The 25662-nt window shown below is 41.2% G+C and overlaps 1 protein-coding gene across 3 annotated transcripts in view; it reads right to left on the reverse strand.

Moving 5' to 3' along the window:
- Window positions 1-25662, reverse strand: part of MET (MET proto-oncogene, receptor tyrosine kinase) — a 212544-nt gene that overhangs the window by 149010 nt on the left and 37872 nt on the right. For 2 of the 3 annotated variants that reach the window (XM_073619840.1, XM_073619842.1), the window contains exon 2: window positions 14058-15257. In XM_073619840.1, the coding sequence (XP_073475941.1) occupies window positions 14058-15242 (1185 nt within the window). In that variant the 5' untranslated portion in view covers window positions 15243-15257. Of the gene's footprint in view, window positions 1-14057; window positions 15258-16047; window positions 16102-25662 lie in introns of all 3 variants that reach the window. The other variant, XM_073619841.1, reaches the window with a different exon arrangement.

Here is a 25662-nt window from a genome sequence, read left to right on the forward strand (position 1 = left end):
AATGCAATTTTTTTGGAAAAAATGACTTTAATGAATTAAAAAAAACAAAAACGAACCAGTAATGTTAGCCCATTTTTTTTTGTATAATGTGAAAGAATTTACGTCGTGAGAATCGTGATCTTTTTATTCTAAGCAAAAAAATTGTGATTCTCATTTTGGCCAGAATCGTGCAGCTCTACATTGACATCAAATATAAATAATATATATTTTATACAAATAGACCATATTTTTTCCTCCTTGCAGAGGAGAAAAAGTACAGGGTCAGGTTTCATTCACAGAAATCATTATGATTGGCGATCACAGTGATTACATGATCAAGTTATGGTCCTCCTAGCTACCAATTGATAATTTGAGAACCGAAACTGTCAGTGTTAGCACATTCTCTGTGCTAGGGGGGCGGTGTTTGGGGGAGAGGGCCAGCCCATGCAGTAAGGCCTTATTTTATAGCTGACAATACACAGTCATCATCTTATGCCCTGTACACATGGTCGGATTTTCCGACGCAAAATGTGTGATAGGACATTGTTGTCGGAAATTCCGACCGTGTGTGGGCTCCATCACACATTTTCCATCGGATTTTCCGACACACAAAGTTTGAGAGCAGGCTATAAAATTTTCCGACAACAAAATCCGTTGTCGGAATTTCCGATCATGTGTACACAAATCCGACGCACAAAGTGCCACGCATGCTCAGAATAAATAAAGAGATGAAAGCTATTGGCTACTGCCCCGTTTATAGTCCTGACCTATGTGTTTTACGTCACTGCGTTCAGATTGATCGGATTTTCGACAACTTTGTGCGACCCTGTGTATGCAAGACAAGTTTGAGCCAACATCCGTCGGAAAAAATCCTAGGATTTTGTTGTCGGAATGTCCGATCAATGTCCGACCATGTGTACGGGGCATAGCACTTCCAGCCAATCAGATCCTTTTTAAACCCCTCAGTTATGCATAGGGGCAGGTTTGAGAAAAAAGGAGTTGTTCTTTGAAATGGTACCACCCCCTATGACCTTCACATAGAGGTTACCGCGAGGCAACCGGTAGCGGCTGAGAGCGCTGTCCATTGGCACTTCTTCTGACAGCTATTAGAGCAAAATCCCTGTATGCCGACTATTAGATCAGGAGCTGTTGCTACTACAGCTTAGCCCAGTTATGCGTCTGTTCTGGTGCCCTCTGCTTCCCATGCTGGTCTACCAGATTTTAATTGTTAAGGCCTGTACACACAATCAGACTTTCTGATGGGAAATATTCGATGTGAGCCTGTTGGCGGTAAATCCGACCATGTGTATGCGCCATAGGACAATTGTTGTCGGACTTTCCGCCAACCAAATGTTGGCTAGCAGGTTTTCAAATTTTCCGCAGACAAACGTGTGTTGTCGGATTTTCTGAGCGTGTGTACAGGGCATAAGTGTGTTATAAACTTTTTGTAATTTAAATCAGCTGTTTACATTCTAACTTGGATCCATGTCTTTCTGTTGTTTGAGCTGCACTGTATCACCCCAGATCCCTTTTTGGAAGCAGTGGGATCCTATTACTTCATTATTCTTGATTCCCTTGTGGCCTGCATGGAACTTTTTGGTGCCATTGATTCTGAATACTGAAGTTGGGACTTGTGGTGCACTGTGGTGGTTTGTGTATTTAGTACTTATTGGGAATGCTGCATAATGCATCTTGAAGGTGGCTAGTCTCTGTTACTGCTCAGTTTGTTAATATTTCCCACTAACAAAAATGTATAAATAAAAGGGCCAACATATCCAACACATGAGTTTAACTAAACTGGACAAAATAGTTTTACGCAGCACTAGGGTCAAGTGGCTAGATCTGTCTGGATTAGGATGCTGAACAGGATCTTTTGCAATTGAAATATCTTCATGAAGTAATACATTAGTTAATTTCAGTAAGGTCTTATAGGTCCGCTGTGGATTATCTATTTTCCACATTCTACAATATCTTTGCAAAACTATAAAGTCATGATTAATCAAATGCTACAATAAAATAAGCTTCAGATGTCTAGGCTCTAGTAAGAAAACGTGGAATAAAAGTGATCCTTTTCATTGGCTAACCGAGGAGCTTTAAATTAGCTAAAAAGATTTAAGATGAAAGCTTTAGAGACTACTTATGTCTCTTTGTCAGGCATGACTCCAGTGCCTAAGAATTACATTTTAAGTTTAAGTGATGAAGTATATTGAATCATAGTATCCTAAAAGCAAGAGGGTTTTACTATATTTTGATTTACTCATTTTAGTCAGCTTTCCAACACATGGAACATATTTGCTTTCCCTGATGTAATTTCAGTGCTGTATGTTCTGGGACATAACCCTAGTGTGACCTTATGTATCTGTGATCATTTTAACCACAACCTGGTCTACATACCATGTCCAATCAAGACAAGTTAGAATATTAGCTATAGCATTTATGATGTAATGACAAATCTTAAGGGAGCTTAGTTATGAGAGTTATTTATTACCGAAACGACCATTTCCTATCACATGATCTTTAGACTGCATTTAGCAGTAATGTCATGTTTCTTTTTCCCCAAATAAGTAACTTTTCTGCGGTAACTCTAAATACCTTGAAGAAAACAGCTAAAAATATTTGTGTGCTAATAAAAAGGGAGTCAACTTTTATGAGAAGACAGCGAGAAACTATTAAGAATTGCTTAGCTAAGGAAAACTTTAAGCACTTTGGGAAAGAACCCTATGCTTTCAACATCGTTCATGGTTATGGCCCTAAGAAAAAAACATTTTTTGGCACAAGACCTGGTCATAAGCTTGGGGCGGTGTTCGCCACACGTAAACACGTCTGGTGGTGTGAAGCACGATTCATCGGACCATATTACAGTGTTCCATTGATCGATAGTCCACTATTTATGGGTGTTGCACCACTCTCTCCTCTTTTGTGCATTAAAGTGTTACTAAACCCACAGCAGTAAAATCAGTCTGTATATGCAGTAAAGCATGCTTGTTATACTCACTATGGAACCTAAGGGGTTAATCCTGCGCATTGTGTAAAAAGGCTGTTTGATCCTGTCTTCTCTGATCCTCCCCTTCTTTCACAGTCCCCAATCCATCTTGTGATTGTGCAGAGCCTTGGGGGCACTCTGCACATGCTCAGTTTGATGCGTGTTCTTTTCTATTTTTTTGGGGAGGGTGTATGTGATCGGCACATGGCCATCAGCACTCTCCAGACAGAGAGTCAGGAGTCATTTAGCCTTATAGGACAGTCAGAGGAGAATGAAAACTCCTCCTACAAACTTTAACCAGACACTGATAGAAGTCACAAGACTGCTATATACTGCTGATGAGAAAAGGAATTTTGCAGTTTATATTTACCAAAATAATTGCATTTCCATGTTCTGTGTACTGTGGGTGACCAGCTATAGTGAATACAGGGTCCTGGGTTTAGTAACACTTCAAGATCAGTCACTAGTGGTTTGGCAATTGCAGCTCGCCCGTAAATGTTTTGCTTATGGAGTTCCCTCCGCACAGTTTTTGTGGACAGGGGCTTTAGAAGACTGAGATTGAGCTCTGCAGTCACTTTTGCAGCAGTTGTTTTAATATTCCGGGTTACGATCCTGTGCAATGTCCTTTTGACTCTTTCAGTCAGTTGACCTTGTTGGCCTCGCTTATGCTTATCAGATGACGTTTTCCTGGAAACTGTATATGCCTTCATAACCTTTGATACTGTACCTCGCAACACCGCAAATAAATTGGCAACTTCAGGCTCAGAGGTACAAGCTAAGCGGGCACCAACAATTTGCCCTCTTTAATCGCTTTCTGGACCGCCCACCGCAAATATATAGTGAGACAGGGCGGCCCAGTTGCGTAGGGGGTGCTGCTCCCACTGTGATTGAACACAGCGGGAGCCAATCAGCGAGTCCGGCGGCCACGATGGCCACAGTGACCCGCGGATCATTCTGTAGAGAGACAGAGAAGCGGTGTGTAAACAAGGCAAAGCAAAGGAGAGATCTTGTCTTTCAGCTAAGCTAAAACACAATCTCTCTTTACCTCCAGTGTATCCACTTCCCCCACAGTTACCACAGTTACAGTAGAAAGCACCTCCCAGGCACACACTTAACCCCCTGATCACCCCTGGTGTTAACCCCATCCCTGCCAGTGTCATTTATACTTTGATCAGTGCATTTTTTTTGCCACTGATCACAGTATTGGTGTCACTAGTCCCCAAAAAGTGTCACTTAGTTCCAATTTGTCCGCCGCAATGTCGCAGTCCCACTAAAAATTGTTGTTCGCTGCCATTACTAGTAAAAATAAAAATAAAAATGCCATAAAAATATTCCATAAATTATAGATGCGAATTTTGCACAAACCAATCTGTATACGCTTATTGAGATTTTTTTTAATCTCCTGGTTACACGCTGTGATCAGCTGTTATTGGTCACAGCTAATCAGGTGGTAAAGAGCCTCTTTACCATGATCGGAGTTGCGGTTTGTCAGACTGACACACCACATCACCGATCGGCGTGCTGCACTCCCCCGCGGGCACGCAATCTTGGCTTATCCTGCTGGACATCATATGATGTCCAGTCAGGTTAACTTAAACATTTTGCGCACGTCATTCTGTTATATGGCGGGCGGGAAGTGGTTAAAGTGGACCTCAAGTAATTTTTTCAACTTTCCATCTATTAAATCTTCTGCCCTTGTTGTTTTAACTTTGGGTAGTAAAACATTTTTTTTTCTGTCAGTAAATACCTTATACAGTCCACTTCCTGTTTCTTGTCTGGTAAAAAGTCTAGGCTTATGACATGCACAGCTCTCTCTGTCACTCTCGTGAGAGTTTGCCAGGAAGGGAGGAAGGATGAGTCATAAGAGTGCCAATGAGAGCTGCAGAGCTGGAAGTGTGCCTCTGTGTATCTGTGTAAATCCATGAAGTGAACAGGCAGCAGCTTCAGCTGCCCACAGTTAAAATGGTTGCAGCCAGACTCAGTTGAGGGAGATTTCTGCAGCATATTTGGCAAGTACAGAATCACAGTATATATAATATGCAAAGTGGTTGGAGGGAAGCCTCTCTAGAGAATCTCCAAAAAGGGTTTTTGTGGTAGTAGTCTGCCAATATTACATTGCTCTTTGGGGGTATTGCTGTCTTTTGCAGAGGTCTGTCTGCAAGGTGATGCCAGACCAGAATGTAGTCATGTGTTAATGTGTACTGGGGTTTATGAGGAAATTTGAAGCAAAACAATACTGTTGTGTAGTGTAATTATGGTCTAGATCAGGGGTCTCCAAACTTTCTGAAGAAAGGGCCAGTTTACTGTCCTCCTGACTAGAGGGGGCTGGACTGTGCCCAGTGGGAGTGAACCATGCCTGATCTTTGGTAGTAGGGGGAAAAATAGTTGGTGGCAGTGGGAGGAATCATGATTCATCATTGGTGGCAGTGGCAGGAATTATGCCCCATCATTGGTGGCAGTGGCAGGAATTATGCCCCACCGATGGTGGCAGTGGCAGGAATTATGCCCCATCGATGGTGGCAGAGGCAGAAATTATGCCCCATCGTTGGTGGCAGTGGCAGGAATTATGCCCCGCCATTGGTGGCAGTGGCAGGAATTATGCCCAAAGGGCTGGACAGAGGAATGCAAAGGGCCGCTACCAACTCCAGTGCCACAGTTTGGAGATCACTGGTCTAGACTGAGGGGAACCTGTATCAATCTCTCTTTTTCTATCTTACAAATTCATGTCATTCTTTCAGGATTATCCAGACCATTGTTTCACCTGGTGCTAAATCCTGGTTGCGTTGTACTCATTTTATGTTAACATAGTTGCATACCTGTATTTCATTTTATGATATTTTTAAGAAACTTTTATCTCCTAGTATACACATCTAGTGTTTCATGAGCATCAAGCAAAGTGATATGAACTGGTACTACATTCTCTCTGTTAGTAAAGACGTATAAGAAATAAAACAATAGTTAAATAAAAGTTGCAAACGCATTAATTGATTTCAATTAAATATTGACCAATACAATATATACTGTATTTATTGACAATTCGATCTATCAGAAATGATCTATCGAAAACAATAATTTAATTGATCTGTATTACGACCGGTTGTCTGACACACATGCAAATATTTGCTCGTACGATCAGACATGATCAATAAAATTCTGCCTTGGCTGATTGACTTGCCAGATCACTAAATCAGTCTAATGGAGGGTCTGTGGTTTATGGTTCCAAATTCATTTATTATGTTAGTCAATTGTATGATCAATTGAATGATCATATGGATACTTGTGTGGACTACAAATAGGCAGGTGATTCATGACTGGTGGTAAAAAAAAATCCTACTTAAGTTTAAATTGTAGGGATGCAAATTCCTAATCTGTCCGATGGATGAATGTGGTACGTAGACACAAAAGCTTCATCTCCCTATTCTACATAAAAAAGTAGGGAATTTTGGAAAATGACTTTTTGCAATCACTTCTTTTTCACCATACATAAGTTGCATGATAACTACACACACAGGCAAAAGCTATAATTACAGATGGAATTTTTTATCACTTTTCTGCAATTAGGGTTTTGTTATGCAGATCAATTTTGATCCTAGTATTTAGACCTCACTGATACTTGCACTCCGGCGTTTAGCTTTTCTAAATACAGAAGAAGTCATCTGGGAAGTTTAAAGTGACTGTAAAGTCTATTTTTTTAAAAATAACAAACATGTTATACTTACCTCCTTTGTGCAGTTGGTTTTGCACAAAGCAGCCGGATCCTCCTCTACCTCCTCCCTCTTTCCTGCTCCCGGCCCCTCCCTCCTATTGAGTGCCCCCACAGTCAGCAGCTTCCTATGGGGGCACTGGAGCTGAGTCACGGCTTCGTGAGTACATGCAGACACGGAGCCCGACCTGGCCCCGCCCCCTCTTTCCACTGATTGGCTGACTGACTTTTATTGACAGCCGCGGGAGCCAATGGCGCTGCTGCTGTGTCTCAGCCAATCTGGAGGAGTATCCCAGATGGCTTAGACATTCGTGGACATCACTGAAGACAGATGGGGCTCAGGTAAGTAATTAGGGGGTGCTGGGGGGGCTGCTACACACAAAAGTTTTTTTTTTTATCTTAATGCATTAAGATGAAAAATCTTCTGCCTTTACAACTCCTTTAAAGGATAAGTTCACCTTTGAAAAAAAATAAAATAAAGGCACATCTTTTTTGCAGGTTAAAAAAAAGGTGTATTTATTATTATTTTTTACTAGGAGCCTGCAAAGCATTGCACCTGCAATCTCTGGCTCTTGCAGATAGTCAGTTTGTCTGTCTGCTCTTACCCCATACGGGCAGGCAGTTACATAATGACAGGAAGCATCAATGAACTACCTGAAACACTCAACAGTACCCTGGTAGTTCATTGAGAAGCCAAAGGCTGTCAGTATTTTTAGTTCCCCCATTCACAAAATTCCTCCTGGATCCTGGATGCGCAGAATTCTATTTCTATAAATGTGGATAAACTGACCATCTAAATACAGGTAAAAGCACAGTCTGAATGGCATTTCTGAAAAATCATTACATGCATATATATATATATATATGCATATAGAAATATCCTCTAAACCCACCTAAATGCAGGTTTGACAATGCCAGTGTGAATGAGACCTTACTTGTAATTATTCCTAAACCCACAATCAGTCATCAAATATATTGCAGAGATTCTGAGTGTGAAAATTAAAGAATGGACTGTGTGGCAGAAACCTTAATCTCAACGCCAGGCTGTGCTGTTAAAGCAGAAATACTGTACATCTGGGCACCGCAAACCAACAATGCTATTTGATTCCTTTTTAATATCCTAAGGAACTCCCCCATCTACCCATTAGGGATGAGCCGAACACCCCCGTTCGGTTCGCAGCAGAACATGCGAACAGGCAAAAAATTTGTTCAAACACGCGAACACCGTTAAAGTCTATGGGACATGAACATGAACAATCAAAAGTGCTCATTTTAAAGGCTTATATGCAAGTCATTGTCATAAAAAGTGTTTGGGGACCTGGGTCCTGCCCCAGGGGACGTGTATCAATGCAAAAAAATGTTTTAAAAACGGCCGTTTTTTTTCGGGAGCAGTGATTTTAATAATGCTTAAAGTGAAACAATAAAAGTGTAATATTCCTTTAAATTTCGTACCTGGGGGGTGTCTATAGTATGCCTGTAAAGTGGTGCATGTTTCCCATGTTTACAACACAAAATTACATTTCTAAAGGAAAAAAGTCATTTAAAAGTACTCGCGGCTATAATGAATTGTCGGTCTCGGCAATACACATAAAAGTCATTGAAAAAAACGGCATGGGTTTCCCCCACAGTCCATTACCAGGCCCTTTGGGTCTGGTATGAATATTAAGGGGAACCCCGAACCAAAATTAAAGAAAAAAATTGCATGGGGGTCCCCCCAAATTCCATACAAGGCCCTTCAGGTCTGGTATGGATATTAAGGAGAACCCCTCGCCAAAATTTTAAAATAAATGGCGTGGGGGTCCCCCTCAAAATCCATGCCAGACCTGAGGGTCTGGTATGGATTTTAAGGGGAACCCCGTGCCAAAATTTTTTAAAAAATGGTGTGGGGGTCCCCCCAAAAATCCATACCAGACCCTTATCTGAGCACGCAACCCGGCAGGCCACAGGAAAAGATGGGGGGGACGAGAGAGCACCCCCCTTCTGAACCATACCAGGCCACATGCCCTCAACATGGGGAGGGTGCTTTGGGGTAGCCCCCCAAAGCACCTTGTCCCCATGTTGATGGGGACAAGGGCCTCATCCCCACAGCCCTTGCCCGGTGGTTGTGGGGGTCTGTGGGCAGGGGGCTTATCGGAATCTGGAAGCCCCCTTTAACAAGGGGACCCCCAGATCCCACCCCCCCGTGTGAAATGGTAACGGGGTACAAATGTACCCCTACCATTTCACAAAAAAAGTGTGAAAATGGAAAAAATTACATGACACGGCTTGGGGACAAGTCTTTTATTAAAAAATCAAAAAATAAAACTGTCCCACGAAGTCTTCTTCTTCTTCTCTTGCTCTGCTGATGGACCGAAAAAGAAAAAAAAAAAAAACCCGCACGTCGCCAGTGATCCGCCTCCATGGGAGGCATCCGCCATAATGACCGTCCTCTCAGGTGCCATAGGGATGTCCCCGTGTGTCAGAGGGGGACGGGGTCACCTGGTGATGTCACCGTGTGGCCCCGCCCTTAGTTATAAAAGAACTGTCACCTGAGAGGACGGTCATTACAGCGGGTGCCTCCCATGGAGGCGGATCGCTGGCGGCGTGCAGGGTTTTTTTTTTTTCTTTTTCGGGCCTTCGGCATAGGACCAGTGGGACGTCCATCATAGGAGCCGGGTCCCGGAGGTGGGACTTTTTGTCCATCACTCGGTCACGCTGGATAAGCGGGAGAACGTTCCCTGTGGAAATGGCTCGGGGCTAATAATGAATTTAGGACTATCGAGACCCGGGGCTTTTTGGGGGCACACTCGGCCCCCCCCGACACCACTGCAGCACACGTACTTTTGTTTCATGTTTTACGATCAACCAAAAGTGTTGATCAATCGATATTATATTTTATCAATCATAAATGTAAATAAAGAATTAAAAGAGATCGCCCCTATCTGCCTGTATTAGAATTGGTTCTCTGGCACACACAGATATTTGTTCAAGCAATTAGGGGCAACTGAAATTCGATAAACTTGATAAATCTATGGTTTGTGATTTTAATTTCATTTGATCAGTTTAATTTCTCATATTCAGGGTGAATGATTACATCCAAGCCTTTTTGTGCTGGAACTGGTCCTGTACTCAGAGTGCCGCTACTGACTTGTCACTTGTCATCATTTTAAGGTGGCCTGGGGAGTAGTTCCTGCACCTATCTTCTGACAAAAAAGCACTGATTAGCGTAATTCATTTAGCCACCATAAGGAATGTTTCTAAATGGCAAACCAAAATAATGATAATAGGAGTGAAAAGACCAGGGGAAGAAGTGTGACTATACATTATATCATGACATTTCCCACATACAGTATATCAGGAACATTAGGTAGAACTGATGTGATGTGTGTGTGAAGCACTGCGTAAATTGACAGTGCTAAATGGCGCTAAATGGTTACTGTAATTAAATAATATATAATAATATATAATGGAGGAGCATCTTGGTGAGACACAATGTACAGTTGTGGACACACACCCACACTCACTCAGGTTGAACTGGATGGACTGGTGTCTTTATTCAACCTTACTGACTATGTAACTAGGGTTACATCAGTAAAGATGTCCACCAAACACGGGATGTTAGTAGTATAAGCTGAACTGTACTCCCTGGAATACCCCCTTACTATTAAATGTATTCTTGATGAGAGACACTTAGTTGGCTCAATAGCCAGATCCTCAAACATTAGTGAAAAGCTCTGTCAGTTGCTGTAATGTCACATATGACTTCCAGACTACAAAAGAGGCAGGATTTATATGACAGCTGCCGTGCACTAAAAGGAAGAAAACTAAATGAAAGGGTTAATCCATGCTGTGGATGTTGTGCCATTGTGTCCCCCTGAGACATTTTCTGTCAGCAAGTAAATGATTTACCCACCAAGAAGCAGCTGCCGACCAGGAACGCCGCTCTATGTGAGATACAATTTTATTTCCCCAGATTCAATTTTATGCCACAAATGCTTTTTATATATCAGCCCTAAATCAATGTTTTCAAACAGAATGGAATCATCTGCGTAAACTCTAATGGCACTAGTGGTGTGGCTGCTGAACTCAGGGCCAGGTTTACATCATAGGCACTCCCAGTCAAGTTCTGTTCACTTTATATACACAGCGGGAGAGATTTACTACAAAAAAACAAAATTGTTTTGCGTTAAAGTGTAATAATATTCCACAAGAGCTGTACCCATATACCATTTGAATACCTTAAAATGGTTTCAAAATATATATATACAGACCATTGTGCACTAATGAAAAAGCTAATAATATATAATAGATTGTAAAAAGTGTACACAATTTTCAGTTATACAGTGAATTCATTAATTCAATAAATGATTAAGTGTCCATGTGTCACCAACAAATACATAGCTCTCAACTGTCCTGATTTCGAGGGACTGTCCCTGATTTGGAACAAAGTCCCTCTGTCCCTCTTTTCTCCTCATTTGTCCCTCATTTTGGTCTCATCTCTATACTTGTATATAAAATGCACTATTTATCTTTCAAAAAGTGTTTCCCAGTGCTAAACCTTTCATCCAAATTCTAAATTGCTGCATTTGTAACTTTTTAAAAGCCAGTATAAAGGAATAGTAGTGGTTAAAAAAAGCACTCGTAGGTTTAGCTAATCAGTTTTTTCAATATAAAGGTGAAAATATCCAGGCTCAAACACACATAAAACAATAGATTAGCAGCTAGCATAATTTTTTTGATTCCAAATGAAAACATATATCCAGATAATATGCAGTCTTAATAATACAAAAATGAGTTTGTAAAAGACTCCATATGGCACAAATGCCAAAAGATGGAAATCCCTACACCAAGTTCAGTGTATAGACACACGTGGGCACCACTGTGATTAGGCAAATCACCTTACCAGAGGGAATGGACCCTCAAATTATAGAGTGGTCAATCACGCCTTGCTGATAAAAAAAAGAGCAGACCTCTGTCCAAGGAGCTGTACTAAACATTCCATGAATAAGCCTTAATCATTTTTTGTTTAATTCTCCTTTTAAGGGGGCGTGGCAGGAGGTGTGTCCTATGCTTGCATACTTTTGCTAATAAGAGTCCCTTGTTCCCATCTCAAAAAGTTGGGAAATATGCAAATATGACATAAAAAGTGTTTAAGAGCAAGTGAGACACTAGAATACCAAACCACATGAAGGATATAAGGAATTCCACTATGCACAGGTCCCCACCACCACCACCAGATCAATATGATCGCTGGCCATTTTTCAGTGGAAGCATGCAAATCATGTGTCAATCAGCCCCCCATTAGCTTTATATTCTGATTGGAAAGCCTGACTGGGATGTGGGGGGGGGGGGGGGGGGTGACACCATGAGTTGCAGGGTGTCGCTGGTAAATGGCCAGCAGTTTCCAGTGCTAATTGCTGGACAACCAGACAGAAGTTAACCATGGTGCTATGCATTTATTAAGGCACATGACTGTTTAATGTTCATATAGTAATTCAAGGGTAAACTTCCACGTTAACACCGAGAAGCTAGTCACTGTGACTTGGACAAATCATATCACTGGGCTTTACTCCAGGCTTTTTTTCTTCATTCATTTTAAATGTGCGCCACTTTCTTCAGAGTCCTTAAAGCAGAGTTCCACCCAAAAATGGATATTCCCCTTTAAGTGACGGAGACCCCCTGACATGCCACATTTGGCATGTCATTTTTTTGGGGGGATCGAATACCCTCTTTTTAGGGCCATCGAGCTCCCACTTCCTCCCGGTGCTCCGCGGCGTCAGAAGGAAGTTCACCTCTCCCCCCTCCCTCCGTGCAATCTTCTGGGACACGTCACACGTCCCAGAAGATTGCCCGGCCAATTGTGTTAATTGCTGTAAAGCCAAATGCAGGCGCCCACAGTCATGATGCCGGCGCCGAGGAGAGGAGAGGAAAGGAGCGGGGCTTTGTTCACCCGCATCGCTGGACCAGGGGACAGGTGAGTGTCTGATTAGTAGCCTCCCTGGCGGTTTTCCCGAGTGTGGCTCGGGGTTAGATTTCAGCACCATTAGCGGTAACCCCGAGCCACACTCGGGATTACATCGCAGGATCCTGGTGTGGCTTTACTTACCTTGTCCCCGGGATCCTACGATGTCCCCCGCTGTGTCTGCGGGCTCCGTCCTCCTCCGAAGCCTCTCCTTGCCAGGCTCCGTTCCCTGCGAGCGTCGCGACGCACGGGGGCGGAGCTTGGCGGCAAATTCAAAAAATTGTAAAAATCATAACACATACAGTACTGTAATCTTATAGATTACAGTACTGTATGAAATGATTTCACATCCCTTTTGTCCCCAGTGCTTTGGCCCATACCCTGCATGCAGTTTTATATTATATATACTGTTCTTTCTGCCTGGATACTGGAGATTGTCCATAGCAACCAAAAAGTGTCCCTTTACGTCAAAAGTGGCTTTAGACCAGCTAGAAAACAGCGATAGTAAATTAGAACACTTGCAGAATTGGACGATAGTATAAATAAAATTATTTATTTTTATTTATTATATTATAATTTATGTTTTTGTGTTTCAAACTTTATCATACCCGGGATATCTACTAGACTCTTGTTTGGACAGATTTAAGTGTGTTATTGTTAAGAATTACAGACCTACAATATATAACGCCAAATTTCCATGCAAAATAATTGTACCGCTTTCAGCACCTAAAATCCGAAATAATCATACCGCCAGGGAGGTTAAAAGTCAGCTGCTACACTTTTTGTAGCCACTGACTTTTATATGGGTGGAACTCGGCTTTAAGCAAGTAGAATGCAATGCAGATTGCTGTGCCTTTTAATTGTGCGGTAATTTTTAACTTTTACATAGAACCTTTGTATAGCCCATTTAAGTTATATTTAACTTATAGGTGGAGTTTGATCCCTGGCTTCTTGGATTCGCCAACAGTGTGCATTTCTTCACATCATTCCTGATTCTGTAGATATCATTTTCACATCAAGAAATTTCTGGCAAATAAGGGGGGGGCTTTTTTGAGTATGGGTAGCATGACTACACTCAAAACTGGTTATACAAAGACACCTCATTTAAAAGAAAAAAAAAAAAAAAAAAAAAAAAATATATATATATATATATATATATATATATATATATATATGATATACAACTACTGCTGGGGTCAGTTTGTAATTAGTTCACTGCTTTTACCAGAAGTTGACTTTGGAAGTCAAATTATAGGCATCCACTGCAATAGGGGTTTTATCTTTGGTTGGAGACTGGGGAAGGGTATTGCACATCTAATGGGATGCTGTGGTTGTTCCTGTTCTTATTACAATCCTGAGACTGCAAACGCAGTCATAGTAAAGGCATACACATAGAAGTATGAAAAAATATATGACTGTATATATCACTGGACTAAACACATGGAACCCACCTTGTTACTACATGCATTGTGGCCACCTCTTCCATAAAAATGCTCCAGACAGTTGGTGTGAGTTCCTACACCTTGGCTGAAGACCTCGTTGATCCTATTTATAGATACTGCACATACAGCAGACCTGTTTGTCAATTCAGCAGAGTCTGGCTTACTTTGGGCAAAGACAGCGTACAAAATGTCATCATCAAGACTGAAGCCAGTCTCACTTGCCAAGGTTTCCCCTGTCTTACTGATAGTGGCAGCTTGTAAAATGTTGAAATTCTCTCCCATAGCCATCCTTTTCCTGCGCCTCTCTGTATAAAAACACTCAAAAGGCATTTCAATATAGGAGCGTAGCTCAGAGTCTGAAGCACAGAATCTGACAATCCTAGTGTGATAAGTCTGGGAATCCAGAGATTCTTTCTGTACTGTTAAAAAGTAAATAAAGTCTTTACTTTTAAAGGTGTATATGTAGTGGATCGGATATGACTCTCTAAATTTGGGGAAGACATCCATGAAAGAATGATCTGTGAGAAACTCAAAGCCATCTTGTGTCTCTTTTAGTCTCCGGACTGACACTGAATGAAGACTGGAAGGTGATCCTCTAAGAGTGCTGCCTACATAAAATGTGACAAACCTATCCTTTTCCATTACAAGGATTTTACTTCCCAAGTCACTGGCAACACAGTCAGGACAATAATCTGTGACATTTGTAATCAATGAGGAGAACAAACAGTGAACCTCGTGTCCTATGTCCCAGGGTTTTTTAGAGTTGAGCACATGCCGCTGACAGGTTCCTTGATGGACACTTCCACAGCTTATTAGTTGCTCCTCATAGAAGTCTTCAAAAAGTAAAGCCATATTGACATTGTCCTTCCAAGTACCGTTTGATGATGTTTCCTTGTCCAGACAGCCTTCACAAGGTCCTCCACAGTTAGACTGCTCTATTACAGGTCCTGTTTTGTACTCATATACTTTAGTGAGGTTGTCATTCAGTACAAAGAGCTTGTTCACTGCCCCCACATAAATGTAGCCATTGTGCTGAAGGATATTATGTATTTGTGTATCAGCAGTGAAGGACTGGAGGTTATATTTAATATCAAGGTTCATCTCTGAAATTTTAGCTGCCTCCTCGCACTGTTCAACACTATTCCATACTAGTCCAAGGAAAATTACCAGAACTGATCGAACATTCGCTGACATCTTGGTCCAAATATGCTGTTCAAAAGAAAAAAAAAAAGCATTATAAATTAATGCAGAAAAACAGTAGCCCACTTGCACATGTCTAGACAGCATAAACAAGCACTTTAACATGATATAATAAGTAAAAATAGAAATGAGGGACAGATTTAACATAATAGTATTGAGCTCATTCTTAAACAATGATGGTTTGTGTTTTTGTGGTAACAACACCAATTTTATCCCGAGCAGTGATTAAGTTTACTAAGCTCACACTTTTCTTTTATCCTAAGTTACAATGGTGTGGTTTGATGTGGTGCAGACCAATGACCAGTGTAACATTTCGTGCTCTGTGAAACGCAAGGTCAATTACAGTGGCTTCATACAAGTGTGAGCACCACAAACACACTGAGTCACACATCTTGTTTTTCTAGTGGCACAACATAAAAGTTATTGAGTAAAAATTAATCACACAATTAAAGAGGAAAGTCAGATGTTGTTAGCAGAGGCCAAGGAAATGGATGACCTTTCCTGAAAAATACTAGCCTACTGTATGTCAGCTGGCAGAATTAGCTAAGAAGTTAGCAATAAGCCAGGTTGGTCACTGAGTCCCATGATCACTTAACACAACATGCCAGAACTGACAAAAAAGTGTTTACAGAAGGGCAAAACAAGTAGCTTATTTTGCCTTTTGGTAGTTACTTATGTGACAACTGTAATAAAAATGTTAATCTCAAATTTTTTTGGTTAGTTTGGGTTAAGATCTTTTAAGGCTTCCTGAAAATGCACTTGTCCCATGTCTACTTAAAAAGCATACTATTCCTTTTACCAATGGAAGATGTGAAATTGACCTTGGGTACAGGAGACAAGCCTTCAGACATACCTGAAGGAAAGAAAAAGTATGTTTCACTTGAGTGTGTATTATTAGCTATTTCTGTAAAGACAACGTTTATAAATAATTAAAATTTGCATCAAAAGTCGGTTTTAAATTTTATGCCAAGTGCAAATGACCTTTGACTTTCTATTTTGTATCTCTTTCAGCAGAGCATGAAATCAACAAAGTGTTTAGCATTAACCAGCAAATGTTCCAGGGATAGTTGGTTCTAGTTTAGCAATTTCAAATATTAAGTAATGCATAACCAATCAGACATGGCCTTCAATTGCCATAGTTAAAATAGGTCACAAGTATTGCTACACCCTTGGAATTTGTTGCTAGAGTTTCAGTGTTTTCAAGCATTAAATATATCTTAAAAACGTCAACATTTCTTGCTCATTGTGGTTGAATTATTAAAAGGGTAGACAATTTTGACTTAGTAAAGTGAATGTTTACCGAATTAAGCTGCATTCACTTTAACCATCAATCATTCAATGTTATTTAAACTGGACACAAGTTCACTTGATTTACTAAGCTAAGAAAACATTCTCTACACATTTAGTAATTCCACTCTATTGAGTTAACCACCTTGCCACCTTACTGATGGCCTAGTACTACACATATTTCTTTTTCCAAACTACATGAACACATGAATTAACGGAGGTGTTAACGGTTAATGGTCAGTTCTTATCAGAATTAAGTGATTGTAAATATAGACCTTGTGTTGGAAATACAGGGTGTAGGCACAGGTGGATTTTTTACAGGCTATCTCACCATATCGTTTGTTTTCCTCCCAAATAAATGTAATACACCTTAATAAAACAGCTAAATATGTTAGAAATATTTTTTTTTGTATTTCATAGTGGATTTCAATGTGTGGTTGCGATCTTGTAAAATATAGTACAGAAACCAGGTGGTCCAATATGATAGTCAAATAGCTAGAATTTGCTGAATGTCAATAGCCATGGCTTTGAAATACACATGGCAAAGCAACACATTCACTTTAATGTCTGGTTTCCCTGTGGCATATACTCACCATTCTTTTGTTCCTTTCACTTTGTTGTTTGTCAACTGACTCACTCTGTTTCTCTAAGTAGACTTGGTGATTGGCTCAATGCTGTCACATGGAGCAGGAAAAGGACCCTCATACCTGTGTAGGCTTCCAGTGGGATCGACTCAGAACTTACACAGGACTTCTTCTCCTTACTCTCAGCAACAGAGTGGTGTGGGGTAGGCAGGGATGTTAAGTATTGCATATTCTTCTAAAGACATTGGTGGTTGGCAGAGTTACAATGTGCCACAGAGGGCAGCGGTGCAAGTCACCAACGTGGACATGACCAAATAACCTTATAGTCATATGATCACTAGTTAGGCTGTTGGTCTCTAATGTAGGTCTGTGTCTCTGCCAATATTAAAGTGTGATTATACAGAAATACAGCGTAACACAAAAAAAATACAAAGATGCATCTACACAATACAGTTAGGAACATACTTGCAGAGCTAACCGTATAATTTGGTCTTTGCTGTGTATTTGTTTAATAAATATTTAAAGCTTCCAGCTGTCCAGGGCCATACAACTCCCAGATTAGCATATTTCTGCAGTGGGTATGGTCATGTGTTTGCGATCTGCTGAGCACAGGGAGTTTGTACAAATCAATGACAGGCTGATTCTGTGCACAGTTGTTTGTATGCAATCACACAAGGAGTGATTACATGTGGTTAGGGACAGATGAGTAACCTTCATGTAGACAGTTTGCATCCAGGGCTGCTCATCTGTTTTTATCCGCAAGTAATCGCTCCATGTGCAATTACCTGTAGACACTTGTTTCAGTGTAGCGAGGTTTGCTCCGTTCTCCCTTGTGGTAGATGAAATACAGGCAGTTCTTGTTCTCCACAATGCCCCTATAGCACAGGTATGCCACCAGTGTGAGCACTTTCATACAAATCTCCTGCTCCCTGTCTCCAAGCATTTCCTACCACCATCCTTGTGAAGCCGGGAGCTTGGGTTGCTCTGCTGCACCTCTCTCCACCCATCCCCACCCAAGACAGCAGAGAGGGCAAGTTGCAGCTTTTGATGTGGCTGCGTAGTGAGGGGCTAAAGCACAGTTCACTGTCACTGAACACACAGCGCACACCAACCATATTCCCAGAAGCTCACGCCTAGTCAAACTCCCAGTCGATGGCAGGTGACTGAAACCTTTACCAATAAAACCTCCAAGAAATACTCCAGCCTGAAGTGACATCACGTGTAGCGCCTCTGCGCACTGGGGCCCAGAACCCGGAAGAGCCCTCTTCCCTCTGCTCCCAGGCCCCTCTTCCTCCTCTGCAAAAACAGTGCCGACCGACACAAGGATTGTCATCGGACTGCCGGCGCCTAGACAGAAATAATGTAACTGGCCGTGGCACACTAATTATGTGCTACTGCCAGGTGCCAGCCCAGACATCCCCAGTGAATAAGCAGTGCTGGCCGGACACCCCTAAGCAGCGCTGGCCTAACACCTCCACAATGTGTGGCACCTGGGGTGGACAGCTGCAGACAACCTAGTATTTCTGTTTTCAAAGAATACATGGCATGCTCTAAGCGATTGAGTCTCTGTGGTCAGTATTCATTGGGGCAGTTACAGGATGATTGCTGCTACCACGGTGGTTGCACTGACTACTACAGTGAATGTTGCCTTCCTCAGCGGTCCCTCAGGTATGAGATTGCTCCAAGCTGGACCAATGTAACTACGTAATAGGGATCATACCCAGAGTTCAGTTTTTAAGACTTAAAGCGGAGTTCCACCCAAAAGTGGAACTTCCGCTCATCTGATTCCTCCCCCCCTTCGGTGCCACAATTGGCACCTTTCAGGGGGGAGGGGGGGGTGCAGATACCTGTTTAATACAGGTATTTGCACCCACTTCCTGGAATAGACTCACAGGTCCCAGGAGATAGCGGGGACCACTTAGGACGTGCAGCGCGACTCGCGCATGTGCAGTAGGGAACCGGGAAGTGAAGCCGCAACGCTTCACTTCCTGAATCCCTCACAGAGAATGGCGGCGGCAGCAGCCTAGAGCCGAGCGAATCATCGGCTTCGGCTGCCGACATCGCTGGACTCCAGGACAGGTAAGTGTCCATTTATTAAAAGTCAGCAGCTGCAGTATTTGTAGCTGCTGGCTTTTAATATTTTTTTTTTTTTTAGGTGGACTCCCTCTTTAATATTAGTTATTGTACCAAAAAGATCATTTACAATTTAAACTACTGCTTTGTATCAAGAAAGCATGTACTTGTTTTACTTGAGAGAAACCAACTATTGTAGCTTTCAACATTATTGCACATAGCATGTGGTTTGTAATGTTGTGTAAACCAGTACCTGTGAATAGTACAACATTTTTTTTTTACTTTCTCACAAAAGTTTTGTACTTCAGTCCATGTGCTCTTATCTTTTAGATAAACAGTACCTGGGGCTATGTACTTAGTGCAGTAGGCTGTGCAAAGGAACTCACACAGCTGTAAAGCTTCCCTTCCAGGTACACAGTGTGCAGTCCAAAGCCTGAAAAAAGTTTGTTCTTTTGATGGCTGGTACAAATTTTTGTTATGAATGTACTAAGAAACTTTCCCAAGACAAAGCAAAAAATAAAATGCTACAGATCTATTTCCACGTGAAACTGATCTATTGTAAACAGGTGTTTCACAATCCCAGTAAATTAGGATATTTTCCTCTGTCACCTTTCATGCCAACGAGAAGGGAAATAAGATGAAACGTAGAAAGGTCGTAGGTCACTAATATGTCAATGGATGTGAGTCTTTCCAAACATGAAAGCCCAGGCACATTCCAGCCTATCTATAACATACTAGAATACATGAAAATATTACATTACATCAGACAGGATGGTAGTTCCCATTGGAAATGTTTCATTCAAAAACAGAGCTTTCCAGACACTGACCATTCATAGTTTGCATACATTTCTGCAGAGCAATCATATTATGTACAGCTTTAGCACAATACAAAACAGTTACTTCTTTTTTTATTTATTTATTTTTTAATTAAATGTATTTATAACAAACCTAATAGATTTAACAAATAATCAATAAAAAATACCCCAAAAAACAGAAAACACGCTGATCACAGTATCTTATCCAGGTAACGGAGACCCTGGAAAAGTGTCTGTATATCCAGGTCAAAGCCTTTAAAAAAAACTCCTGTTTTTCCAAGGCCTAGTGCCTAGAACCTCATAAAACTCTACTATCAGAAATGTTAAGATCTGTTGCAAAATATTGCTTATTTGAGGTAAGCCTTCCACCTTCCATTTTCTAAAGCTAGCCATGCACTGTGCAAATTAGCTCACTGGGTAGCCCTGTTAAATGTCTCCCCTTGAACATCTCTCGAATGGAAAAACTGAAGGAGTTTGGGGGGGGAATTGTAGGTTGAAAAGTGGCTGCATTCAATCAGATGCAGCTGCTGTTCAAGTATTTTGTATTTCAAAATACAATAGCCGCAGTGGGAGCTTTGTCCATCTATGCTTTTTAGTGTTGAGTTCAGGTAGTCTCATTCATGATGTCAATTGAGATGAAGCCACCGTTCCCAATTAGACAGCCACATTGTGTGGGTTTTTGACCCCAAATGCACACTTGTGTTTGAGGCCCCTCACGGCCACCTGCATGACTGTCATGTTAGGACCAGTGTCTGTGTCTGTACAGCTACTATATCCCAATAGACATTATTGAGATTGCCTGCACTTGGATGCATGGAACACCCGTGCCTCACACACAGGTGAAGACAGCCCTTTGGGTGTACGGATCGGTATGCCAGAGGAAATAAGACCTTAGGGCTGATATTTACATTTTCGTGTAAACTGCTAATTATTGCAGATCTGCAAAGCTTTGCCTCATTTTTCCACGTAAGTGTGAATGTAACTGGACTCCTTTTCCGACCAATCCCCCCCCCCCCCCCCTGCAAAACCTGCAGCCAGTTATGACTTTTTCATACTGACAAAACATTCAAAATCAATACCTTGTAACCACTACAAAAACGGGCACATTTTGGATGTGGTCTGTGGAAATCCCTCAAAATATGACTGGCTCACTGCCTTTTCTGGCAGCTTTTTCTTTCCATGCAACACAGGGACTAATCATGCATCATGATTAGAGTGTCTGCCAAGCAGCAAACAGAAGGAGAAACTTACTAGAATGGCCTGTCTATTTGCGGAACACATGCATGTAAGAATCTGGAATAAGGCCTATTTCAATTATAGTGTTTTGTATATGTATGGCCTAGATATTTTTATTTTTTTAACAACAAAAGTGGTGTTTTATCCTAATAATAAAGGACAGGTGCCAGGAGTCCCTGAATTATATGTGCATTTCTGCCTTTCAATGATAAAACAGCAAGTTCACTTAAAGTGGAAGTAAAGTCTTTTTTTTTTTATTGTACCTACAGGTAAGCCTATAATAAGGCTTACCTGTAGGTACTGTGAATGTCTCCTAAACTTGCACCGTTTAAGAGATATTCAGAGTGCATGCAGCCGATGACATCATCGGCGCATGCGGTCTGAAGGTCCGGCTTACCGTGCCGGACCTTCAGAGCCCGTGCCGTAAACGTGTCTCCCACGTGCTTGCGAAGTCATCGTGGCTCCGGCCACTCATAGCACCAGAGCCTGCGAACCCGGAAGAAACACCCAGGAAGATGTCAGCTGTCTCAGCTGTGTGCAGGCGCCGCTTGAGGGCTTCATTCTAAGGTAAGTATTTCATAATTTTTCTTTTTTCTTTTCTCTCTCAGAGTTTACAACCTCTTTAAATGATGGTCAGTTAATTTGCTAATACTTAACTTTCCTTTGTACCCTCTTTGCGCTGTTCTACAGTTACTTAGTGTACACAGTGAAAAGACCATCAGTGGCTACAGGGAATTTCATTACCCCCATCAAATCATTCTCTACAGCTATTACCTTTTGTACCACCACCCCTCCCTTTAGAATGTAAGCTCTACGAGCAGGGCCCTCCTGTACCTTTTGTATTGAACTGTACTGTAATTGTGTTGTCTCCCCTATACATTGTAAAGCGCTGCGTAAACTGTTGGTGCTATATAAGTCGCGTATAATAATAATAATAATAATTTCATTACATCCAATTCAACATTTTTTCCCCTTTATTTCACCTGTTGATACAGCCAGTAATAGCAGCTGTGAAAATTCTGTGTAAAAATGTACTTTACTTTCTTTTTCTAGAGGTTTTCAGCCAACTTTGACATGAGAGGGTAGAAAAAGGAATAGAATGGGTCACTGTATACATTTTTACATAAAACAGTATGTTATGATGTGCAAAGATGCTATTTTATTACAGAGCTGGCAAAGGCTTTGATTTACATACCTGTTTGCTAGGCAGATTTTCACTTGTAGTGTGCGCCAGCCTTTATGCCTTCAGTAGTTTTTTTAAGCTGGTTGTGTTTTATATTTGTTCTCCAAGTCTTACAAACATAAAGTTCTTTCAACTGGCATTTGGTATTTACTTTGGTATTTACTTTGCAGGCTACTGTTTAGACAGTAGATCGCTTGCAGGGAAGTGAAAGATTAAAGGGAATTTGGGAACAAAGATAAAACAAAATTCTCTTCACCTCACTGTATTATAATAGTAATATTTATATGTTTCCACTAGTGCGCACTGCCACATACAATTGTCATTAACCACAACCTCAAAAAATGATTTTTTTTCACTATACATTTATTAGATACAATGGGTAAAATAAGTACTGAACACATCACTGCTTTTCTAGGTAAATATATTTCTAAAGGTGCTGTTGACGTGAAAATTTCATCACATGTCAGTAACAACCCATGCAATCAATACATACAAAGAAACAAAAAAATAAATTCAGAAATTAAGTTATGTGTAATAAAAATGGAATGACACAGGGAAAAAGTATTGAACACTCTAACTAAAATGTATTTGATATTTTGTACATTTGTTGGTAATGACAGCTGTAGCCTCCCTGGCGGTTTTCCCGAGTGTGGCTCGGGGTTAAAATTCAGTACCATTAGCGGTAACCCCGAGCCACACTCGGGATTGCATTGCAGGATCCTGGGGCGGCGTTACTTACCTTGTCCCCGGGATCCTGCGATGTCACCCGCAGTGTCCGAAGGCTCCGTCCTCCTCCGAAGCCTCTCTGTGCCAGGCTCCGTTCCCTGCGAGCGGCGCGACGCACGGGGGCGGAGCCTGGCGGCAAATTTAAAAAAAAGTAAAAATCATAACACATACAGTACTGTAATCTTACAGATTACAGTACTGTATGAAATGATTTCACATCCCTTTTGGCCCCAGTGCTTTGTCCTATGCCCTGCATGCAGTTTTATGTGATATACACTGTTCTTTCTGCCTGGAAACTGGAGATTGTCCATAGCAACCAAAAAGTGTCCCTTTACGTCAAAAGTGGCTTTAGATCAGCTAGAAAACAGCGATAGTAAATTAGAACACTTGCAGAATTGAGCGATAGTGAATTGTGGGGAAATTTATTTTATTAATATTTTTTTTTAATTTTTTTAATTGTTTATTTTTATTTATTATATTATAATTTATGTTTTTGTGTTTCAAACTTTATCATACCCGGGATATCTACTAGACTCTGGTTTGGACAGATTTAAGTGTGTTATTGTTAAGAATTACAGACCTACAATATAAAACGCCAAATTTCCATGCAAAATAATTGTACCGCTTTTAGCACCTAAAATCCGAAATAATCATACCGCCAGGGAGGTTAAGAAGCCTCTTGTATGGAGAAAGTAGTCTAATGCATTGCTCAGGTGTGACTTTGGCCCATTCTTCCACACAAACAGTCTTCAAATCTTGAAGGTTCCGTGGGCTTCTTCTATGAACTCTGATCTTTAGTTCTTTCCATAGATTTTTTATCGGATTCAAGTCAGGTGATTGACTGGACCATTCTAGCAGCTTTATTTTCTTTCTTTGAAACCAATGGAGAGTTTCCTTGGCTTTGTGTTTGGGATCATTGTCTTGCTGAAATGTCCACTCTCTTTTCATCTTCATCATCCTGGTAGATGGCAGCAGATTTTTTGGTACATTTTTCCATTCCTCTTTCCTTCAATGCTATCCTTCCTTCATAAAGTTTGCCAGTAACGTATGCTGAAAAACAGCCCCACACTATGATGTTCCCACCTCCAAACTTCACTGTTGATATGGTATTTTTGGGGTGATGTGCAGTGCCTTTTGACCTTTAAACATGGTGTGTATTATGGCATCCAAAGAGTTCAATTTTGGTCTCATCTGACCAGACTATATTCTCCCAGTATTTTACAGGCTTGTGTAAATGTTGTGCAGGAAACGTTAAACGAGTTTCAACATGCATTTTCTTCAACGATGGAGTCTTGCGTGGTGAACATGCATACAGGCTACAAAATTAATAACAAAGGCAGTATGGAGAGGGGCGGTTACCCCCTCTCCATACTGCCTTTGTTATTAATCTTGTGATCACTATTTTATTTTGTATGGCTTTCTAGCAATAAAAATCCCCGTTTTTACTTGCACCATGCGGAAGCTGTGATTTTTTTCTTTTACATAACCTCTGAACAAGAGCAATATTCCTTCTGGGCGATCTGTGTTGGGCTGTCACTTAGAGGCTTCGCATCTGGAAACTTTCACCCCGGGCATCCACTGAATGTCATTTTGAGTTCCTGCCAGCTGAGGTTCATCCTGCCCGTTTCAGCATTCTGGATTTCCTTTCCCTAGCCCGATGGGGCTCATTGCCTGATTGACTCCATGTCGCTGACAAGGGAATCCACCTCATTCGGTAAGAGTACCCATCTTTTTTACTTATTTGATGTTGAGCACCACCGATGTTGTTTCAGTTCCACGGATCCACATCACATTCACCAGTCCTTTGGGACTTCAACCATCCACTTTCGTCCCTCCTTCAGTGTATGGACATGAGTTAAAACTTTATTTACACATTATTCTTTATACCTGGACTATATTGTTCATTCATCACACTATTTACCACCAAGACCACATTCATGGACTTGATTTATGGTTCTTCTTTCTATATTTATACAATTGTTTAGCGCTGCATTTTTTATCCTCACACCATTGTTTTTTGTCACAACGTATGCTGCTGCTTATTCATTTTGGTATTTTAGAGAACGCAGTGTTTTTTATATATTTCACATGTAGGCCTTGGCCTAGGGTAGCAGAGTACGATGCAGTACAACAATAAAACATTTATGATGGTTTTTTTTTTATGAACACTTGAAAATAAACCCAACACTAATGCCGCGTACACACGGTCGGACTTTTCGTCTACAAAAGTCCAACGGACGCTGACGGACTAAAGCTGGCTGGTAATCCGATCGTGTGTGGGCTTCTCCGGACTTTCAACTGACTTTTTTAGCCTCAAATCTTTAGATTTGAAGCATGCTTCAAATCTTTACGTCGTAACTACGACGGACCCCGAAGTCCGCTCGTCTGTATGCTAGTCCGACGGACAAAAAAAACGACGCATGCTCATAAGCAAAAACTAAGCGGAAGCACTCGGTCTAGTAAAACTAGTGTTCGTATTGTAGGTAGCACATTCATCACGCTGCAAAATC

Source organism: Aquarana catesbeiana, linkage group LG03 (genome assembly GCF_042186555.1).
Source record: "Aquarana catesbeiana isolate 2022-GZ linkage group LG03, ASM4218655v1, whole genome shotgun sequence".
NCBI classification, from domain to species: Eukaryota; Metazoa; Chordata; class Amphibia; order Anura; family Ranidae; genus Aquarana; species Aquarana catesbeiana.